The 9,292-nt window shown below is 34.0% G+C and overlaps 1 protein-coding gene across 9 annotated transcripts in view; it reads left to right on the top strand.

The window, feature by feature from the left end:
- Window positions 1-9,246, top strand: part of LOC106470455 — a 46,389-nt gene extending 37,143 nt beyond the window's left edge. For 5 of the 9 annotated variants that reach the window (XM_022399058.1, XM_022399055.1, XM_022399056.1 and 2 more), the window contains 2 exons: window positions 262-308; window positions 5,406-9,246. In XM_022399058.1, the coding sequence (XP_022254766.1) occupies window positions 279-308; window positions 5,406-7,664 (2,289 nt within the window). In that variant the 5' untranslated portion in view covers window positions 262-278 and the 3' untranslated portion in view covers window positions 7,665-9,246. Of the gene's footprint in view, window positions 1-261; window positions 309-5,105; window positions 5,205-5,405 lie in introns of all 9 variants that reach the window. The other 4 variants (XM_022399061.1, XM_022399062.1, XM_022399060.1 and 1 more) reach the window with 2 other exon arrangements.
- Window positions 9,247-9,292: the final 46 nt, after the last annotated feature.

Raw genomic sequence — 9,292 nt, 5'->3', positions numbered from 1 at the left:
TAAACAGCTCATATAAAGATTATTGCCGTTTCCTTAGGTACTGTGATATTAAGTTGTAAACAGCTCATATAAAGATTATTGCCGTTTCCTTAGGTACTGTGATATTAAGTTGTAAACAGCTCATATAAATATTATTGCCGTTTCCTTAGGTACTGTGATATTAAGTTGTAAACAGCTCATATAAAGATTATTGCCGTTTCCTTAGGTACTGTGATATTAAGTTGTAAACAGCTCATATAAAGATTATCACCGTTTTCTCAGGTACTGTGGGACAAGAGATGAATTTCCTAGAACGTCCATACGATACGGTGAGTTATTGATACAGTTTTGTTTTTGTTTTTTACGGATTAAAACTGCGACAAAACATGACGTGCGATTTTATGCTAAGTATTTACCGTTGATGAAGTACCTGAGTAAGAACCAGAATATTACATAAATTATAAAACTGACACACATTGCTTTTACGACATATTTAAAATCCAACCATAAATGTAGATTCAGTTTGTTTTAATTCATAAATAAAACAATATAAAATGACAAATTAAAGGATTACTTATATCACCGTTTGTCATTTTATATTAGATTATACACACCTGTTATTTTCATACCCTGTCTCTTATGTTCAAGAAAACATTAGAAAAGCGTGATTTTGTTTACTTGGGAAACTGTCCACGGACTTGTTTGCTTGGGAAACTGTCCACAGACTTGTTTGCTTGGGAAACTGTCCACGGACTTGTTTGCTTGGGAAACTGTCCACGGACTTGTTTACTTGGGAAACTGTCCACGGACTTGCTTGCTTGGGAAACTGTCCACGGACTTGTTTACTTGGGAAACTGTCCACGGACTTGTTTACTTGGGAAACTGTCCACAGACTTGTTTGCTTGGGAAACTGTCCACGGACTTGTTTGCTTGGAACTGTCCACGGACTTGTTTGCTTGGGAAACTGTCCACGGACTTGTTTGCTTGGGAAACTGTCCACGGACTTGTTTACTTGGGAAACTGTCCACGGACAACTGAGCATCAGCGCTAGATTTTATAGATATTACAAGACCAGTTGTTGCCGTAGTCTGAACGAAGACTATTTTATTTGTATAATGTTTCGATCGTCTGACGAGAGTATCACATATCTGATCTTCAAAAATCTTGCTAGGTATCCATTTTGAATCTTACCAATAATACCCACATGAGTTGGGTTTATTAAAATACTTCCTATCAAGTGCTCAGGGTCAGGAATGTTGCCTGGTAAACAGAACAGAAGAAACCATTTAACCACCGAAGGTTTCAACACAAGACCATTTGATTCTTCAAGGCTGTCCTTGCACATACACATTCTGGAGAAAAGTAAAAATTTAAACTCCCCCTTTATAATTTACGAAATAACAGATTTCCTTTTGAACTTCGCTGTAACTCATTCCATAAGTCAATCACACGTTAGAAAAATAAAACTGTTTACTTGACGATAGTTTATTAAGCTTATGTCTTCTTTGTCTTAAGAATATAGCGCAAAGAAATCCTATTGGTCCCCCTTCCAATAGTATTTTAACTTTTAATACAATTACCTTACTTTTTAAGAGGTACCCACTTGATTTACAAACAATATGAAGTTTCGAAACAGCTATTTGTAGAATAATAGACCTATTTCAGTACAATGTTTCGTTTCTAACAGCGAGATATAATCACGTACAACATTTAAAGTACAAGACGTTCAAATTGCAAAAACATCCAATTAAGTAATTGGGTTTGATAATATCTCCCTTTGGTTTTAAATGTAATTAACTTAATACAAGTATAATGGCGCTCTTGACACAATCAAGGTAACAACTAACCATAGTACCCTTATAAATATAATTGAAACAATCAAGAAAACAACGAACCAAGAAAGAATGAACACATACAAGAACAACAATAGAACTAACCATCACATACAAGAACAACAATAGAACTAACCAACACCCAAGAAGAGCAATAAAATATATGTATTTATGGATTAATACCATTCGTAGGTGTTATTAGTTAAAAATTAATTACATTATGATATACATTAAAGGTGAAAACCCTATCAAAACCGGGAATTAACATTAAAAGTTTTCTATCAGTTATATATTAATGAAAAATATTTGGCAATGGCACGTGTTTAGATAGTAAAAGTTCCTAAATAGGAGAAACACGTAGGAAAATATCAAAGAGATGCAAGGAACATGAAAAACGAAATAATCAACCGTAGACGAACATATAATTGAAAAATAAAAACGAAATAAATTTTAAAGATATTAAAATATTGAATATAGAGAAACCTAAGCAAAAGAAAAAATCTGGAAGCACCAATAATCAAAGAATTAAAACCTAACATTAATAAATCAGCTGGAGCGACATTATATTTGTATTGATTAATTACATTTAAAAACCAGGTGGAGCCAGTATCATAAACTACATTATTTGATTGGATTTATTTACAGTTTGAATGTTGTACGTGATATAGGTCTATTATCATAGAAATAGCTGTTTCAGATCTTCATATTTTTAATAAGATTATCTCTTATAGAGCAAGTTTTACTTTGGTTAATCCGTGTTGTTTAGTAAAGTACGATGTTATAAGACTAATTTCTTACCACTATAGAAGCAAGACTGGTTGGCTCACAATTTTCAGAAGAACTTTTATCAACTCCTTTAACATTAGCGATACTCTATTTTACAAGCACCTGCTCAGTGCCATTTGACCTACCAAAACTGAAAGAGGTTCACGACCTGTGACCTCCTTTAAAGACCTTGAGAAAACATTAACAGCCACTGGTGCTTTATCCATTTAGAATTTCTCAATCTTTCTACTTACCCCAATATATTAATATCCAAAAGACGATCGAATTTCCAATAGAATGTTTAATCAGGAATACTGCCAATATATTTAGATTGTAAAAACAGAAGAAAACATTTAAAAACTCAGCCATCACACAGTCTTCAAAGAACTTGTACCAGCATCCTTAAGGTACCAATCCCCATTTAAACATCTTGCTTACCTTTACATACTTAAAAAAATCCTGCTTCTTAACTTTAACATTATCATCAAGCTGTTTCTCATAAGCTTTTTTGAATATAAAAGTATGGTAAGCAGGAAGAAGAAACATCTAGCAATTAATACCAATTTTTTTGATCAGCGAAAGCTACCTACTTAAAGCGAAACTAAAAATCAACCTGATAATGTGTATAGCTAATTAAATATACCTTTCTTACGTTCTTACTTATAAAGATTATAAGTATTGTTAAAGATAATTTCGGTCGTAATCCTAATAATATCTCATGATGTTCGGCCAGCTTAGTAGATTTAGGTTAGTCCTAAATACTCATATTAAGCTAATAATGGAAAACAATATCTATAATATAGTTGAAAAGTACGAACATTCGATAGATTAAACAGTCTAACCAATACTGTTGATGACAGTAACAATAGATAAATATAGTAAACTTTAGTTAGGGAACGCAGAAACACCAGCAATTGGCTTGAACTACTGTCGTAAAGTTAAAGGTAATCAAGTTTTAAAGCGTCCTAGCTATTGTAATAATTCTACTTTTGTAACGTATCAAAGAATTACGTTATTAGTAGGGTAAGATAACTCACACGTTTATTTAAGCATATTACAAGATTTACAAATTTCAGAAATAAATTATTTGTTGTTTAACCAGGACTTTGTAACTTAATATTTCAAAGAAATATACAAAAAAAGCAACATTGTTAATATCAAAATACTGAATTAAGAAAAAGAAGCAGAAGAAGCTAAACCCTAATACGTAAGATTATACAAAAGATAAATATTAAACACTTTTTAATATTATCTCAAATAATTATCAAGCAAGTATTTACAATAAAATATCATTACTTTTAATAATCAACGAATATATCTGACGTGTTGCAGTCTCATAGCTCTTACCAGTCTTTCTTAACTTCAAATCATAGGCTCTTTATTCCTTTCTAGACCTACATATCACATGGCTAACAAATTAGTATTTGTTTTTTATAATCATACATATCCCTACGCCACCGCTACGGAAACCTCTTAACGTAGAAATGGCTTATTTAATATTTAATATATACACTAGGAGGCAGGTGAGCTAGAGTTTTAAGGCAAATAAAATTGCAGTTTAACTATGAAAGGAAAGAAATACCTAAACGACAAACAATACATTAACTAAATATATATATATATAAAACACTAACTCACAGTTTTAAATTAGATTGTACTGAAATCAAAACAGGCCGTTCCTAAAAAAAAATAAAGAAACATCAAATCTAATTATCAAACTATGGATAAAATTAGAGATAAATAGACGAGTTTAAAGTGACAGTTAGGATGGAAGAACCATAGAAAAGCTATAACGATGGTTGTAAAATAAAATGGTCATAAGAGAAACAGCTGATCGATCATGTTAACTAATAGCAATAATATCTTAAATATGCTAAAGGTTATAATTTACTGTAATAATGGGTCCTTAAAAAGAATGATAATATTAAGGTGTATATATGGATGAGCTTTTAAATATTCTCTTTTCTGTTGTGTTTACAACAACATTCCTGATCTTGAGTACTCTATTGGAATTTATCTGAATTATGTCGATATTAATCTTCCGATTGTTACTAAATGTTTGAGACGTTAGAATATATAAAGAGCCAGAACAGGTTTTAAAGAACTTCAAATATCAGTTATGTATTCAGCTAAGAACTGATTTATGTACATACTGATTATAAGTTAAAAGAGGAAATTTTCTTTTTAAATAAATCTCTAGTTAAGCCTCATTTAGAAAATCATGTACAGTTTTGGTTTACTTATTTGAGAGAATATATTCAATTATTTGAAATGGTTTAATAGGATGACTCCTGGAATAAAAGTGTTATCTTGTGAGAAAATGTTAAGGTTTTTTTTATCTTCTCTTGAGAAAAGGAAGGATAAAATGGGGATCTTAATAAAATTTACAAGATTATCCTAAGGATTAAAAGGATAAAGGCCTCTGATTTCTAGGTGCTGAATTATGAACAATAAAACGAGACGACACAAGTTTATAGTTTATAAACGACAGGCTAAGCTCAAGTTGAGACAGTTTTATTTTCCTAACAGGATGATTACCTTATGGAATGAGGTACCATCTGCAGTAGTGGAGGCTGACACCTTACAAGAGTTTAAGAGGGGGACTGATGGTTTCTTGAAAAGTAAATGGTGGGTTTATTTTTGCTTTTGCCTTTCTTGGGGATGGATGTTTAGGTACAGTCTTGAAGCCTTATTCATAAGTTATGTAACACCATTAAATTCTAGTTATTATGAATATATTTATTTTCAAAATAAAAACTTGATATGAGATCTCCATGATTACACTTGACTATATTTGTGGACTAAAGCATCTTCTAATGTTCACCACAGGCTTCACATAGTCAGACTACTGGTTTCTCAGCATACCAGCCTACATCACCTTGTCGTCCTCATCCTGTTTCCCCACCAGCACATGTGCATCCATATAGCTCTCCTGCTTGTCATACGCTTCATTCTGGAGTCCATTATGGTGCTACACCACAGATTTCTTTATATGGAGCCACTCAGAGCCCTTATGGACCTGTGAGTCAAGACTTATATGGAGGTCGTCATTCTTTATACAGTACCAGTGTCCATAGTTTGCAGCAAACCAAATCAGCTTGGCAAGACTCAGGCATGATGCAGTCATACAGTCGATCAGCTTCCAAGTCTCCAGCCATGAACACGTCTCCACATATGCCGCCACCTTCTATGAAGTCATCTTCACATGCTCTTAGTATTTCTGGACCACATCTTACTGCTCCTTGTCATTTCAGACAAATGACCATAGGATCGTCACCTAGCCCATCATCACATACTTGGAACCAGTCTCAGATACCTAGTCCTGGAGTTCGTTCATCTCCCAGAACCACTCCATCACCTCTAGCTGTCAATTCTTGTTCTCCTGTGAATGGTCAGCCTTTCTCTCCTACTTCTTCAGGTCACTCTCCTCACCACCTAATATCTCACCTGCAGCCTCAAAATTCAACTCCACCTCCTCCAAAAGGGGGCTGCTCCACCCCAAATGAACAGCCATTGTGTAACAGATCTAATGAACAAGTGGTAAGCTCCAATCCCTTACAATCCCTTCAGAAAATGGTAATGCTGGACAATGACTCTGTGAGCTCGTCTATCAGTAGAGCCAGTTATGATATGGCCAATAGTCAGCCTACTATTTCTGTTACCACCAGGTCTGGTTCCTATTTCTCTTCAGTAGAACAGTTGGCTGGCTGTGAACCTGGGTCCCCATTTCCCACTTACTATAACCTGGATCAAAACAGGTTGTCTACTCCTCCTCATCCAGTAAGCTCCATGGCTATCACTTCTTCCTATCCCTTGAGGCTGAGAACAGCTTCTCCTGTTTCTCAGCAAGCACTTATTGAAAGTTTGAATCCAAATGACTCATCTTTAGAGACTCCAATCAATGGTGCATCACAGTCAACAAGTTCCAATGTAAGTCATCCTCCTGGGCATGTGTCTTTAAGTAGTTTAGAAAACGAAAGCCAACAATATGATCAAAACGATCAAGGTTTTATTGACTGTGAAAATACAGCCGTATTAGAGCATCAAGGGGACTCATGTTTAAATTGTGGAAAAAATGGATACAGTGATATTGAGTTAACCTTTAATTCTGAGAATCAACGTTTTGATAAGCAAGGATGTGGTAAAGACTTAAAATCTGAAATAGTGACTCTAGGACCAAAAGAAAATATGGATGATAGACGTTTTGAAAGTCTACAAGGAAAGAAGAACATTAGATTCAGAGAAGATGAATTTGCTAGTGGTGAGTTGGAAGTTAGTGTTGATGATTTTAAACAGTCATCTCTACTCCCTACATGTCCTAGGTGGAACAAAATCTTTGATGCTTATGACAGTCACTGTAATTCAAATGAAAAGCATCATTTTCATGGTAATGGAGATGCTATTGGTCTACACGTTAACCAAAGTCCGAGAAGACAGAGAAGTACAACAGAATTTTTGGACAAGAATGTTTTAGATGACCATAATGGTACAACAAAACAAAGCTCATCCAGAAACTCGACTGGAAGAGGACGTGGACGTGGCAAGAAATCTAGTGGAGGGGGAAATGTTGATAGTTTTGCAAGTGATAGCATTTATCGATTATATCAGACTTCTTCACTGAATGTTGAAAACAGGCCTGCGGAAGTATGGCATGCTCAGATTCAGCAGACTTATCCTACATCTGTCTATCAGACCAGGGAGGCAGGTTTTTACTCTGGTAACAGTCCAATTACTTCTGATTGTCATGGAGTGCAGAGTTCAGCACTTCACGGTATTCTAACGCTTCAACTTCTCATTTATTGGGTCCTCATTTTCCTTCAACTACAGATGCTTCTCTCACACATGATGATTCTCTTTTGTTTCCTCCTAAGAAGAAGAGAGGTCGTCCTTTTGGTAGTAAAAACAAGCCCAAACCGCCAGGGATGGAAATTAAACGAAAACCAAAATATAAGAAGAAAACAGAAATTTATTTACCTGAAATGGAACCGGATACCAAGACAAAGGTTAGAAGTTTTAATGGTCCTTACATTCATATTATGGGGACCAAGGAAAGACCTCTGTCTGTTGAAGTTGTTAACATTCTACTAGGAGAGGAAATGAAGCAGGTGAAGAATGTTAAACAGAAAAGACAAGTTCTGGATAGCAATATTCGTAAGAAACTGCAGTTTGGACACATTAGTACCTTGTCACCCATGTATAATGCTAATACAAAGGACAGAACCTGGGTTTGTGTCCTCTGCTTTTGGGGGAGCCACAGTCGGGGGTTGGGTGATCTCTTCGGACCATATTACTTAAATGAGTATCAGATACTATCCAATGATGAAGCCTCCACTTCAGGGACAGTTACACCAGCCTCTGTTACTCCTGATCCACGGGATGACATGGAGATGAAGGCAGCTCTGACTCAAAGTGTGCAAGAAAAACATAAATGTTCTGAACAGGTAGAATTATCAAGAACAGATATCAACAAAAAAGTGAGTATAACTGTATAAGTTAAATTACTTAGGTTTTGATAAATATATTTTATAACAATTTTTATGAATACAAACATAAGCTCCCAAACATAGTTAAGACATATTCCAAGGATTTTGACATTAATGAATACTAATATTAAAATTTTAAGTTTCTGCTTTTAATCTTTATTACTAATACCTCCACAATAAAATTTTGGTTGGTTGTTTGGTTGTTATTAAGCACAAAGTAACCCAGTGGACTATCTGTGCTCTGCCTGGTTTTTAGCATTGTAAGCCTGCAGACTTACTGCTGAGCAACTGGGAGGGTTATGTTTTCATCTTGAACACAGCAGTCATCAGAAATGTTAAAATAGGCATTTTAAAAGTACCAAGTCGGATTTTATCACTTTTTTTAACATTTAAAAAATTTGGATGTGTGTGCTCCTGAATATAACTATCACAATTTGATGAAAGAACATATAAACAAGATGAGACAATCATACTTTTTTATGATCATGTGTTTTACATTAACAAATTTCATAATCTCAAAACAAAACTCTTTTTTAAAAAGTATGTTACTTCTACATTTGGTTTGGTATATAAACAATATGTAGAAACACATAGCAACATACCAAACTGCCATGACAGCCAATCAGAACTTTGCTGGATGCATTTCATTGCCAGTAGCATAGTTTATAACAAATTCACTCTAGTTGTTTTAAGTTGTATTGCTATTTCAACACTTAACTCGGGATATGCTAGTGCTACTCTTTAACAACTACTCTTAACATGAAAAGATCACTGCATTTATGATTTGGATTTGTTAACTGCTTGTTAGGGTTAGTTATAATAACAATTTATATATTGAAAATAATGAAAAAATTATATAATGTGTAACAACTGAATAACAGTCAGTACAATATGTAATGTGTAACAACTGAATATCAATACAATATGTGATGTGTAACAAATCAATATCAATACAATATGTGATGTGTAACAACTGAATATCAATACAATATGTGATGTGTAACAACTGAATATCAATACAATATGTGATGTGTAACAAATCAATATCAATACAATATGTGATGTGTAACAAATCAATATCAGTGCAGTATGTGTAGCAATTGAATATCAGTACAGTATGTAATATTTAACAACTGAATATCAGTACTGTATGTGTAACAGCTGAATATCAGTACAGTATGTAATATTTAACAACTGAATATCAGTACTGTATGTGTAACAGCTGAATATCAG

Source organism: Limulus polyphemus, unplaced genomic scaffold (assembly GCF_000517525.1).
Source record: "Limulus polyphemus unplaced genomic scaffold, Limulus_polyphemus-2.1.2 Scaffold4015, whole genome shotgun sequence".
In the NCBI taxonomy this organism is placed as follows: Eukaryota; Metazoa; Arthropoda; class Merostomata; order Xiphosura; family Limulidae; genus Limulus; species Limulus polyphemus.
This window is presented reverse-complemented; position numbering and strand designations above follow the sequence as displayed.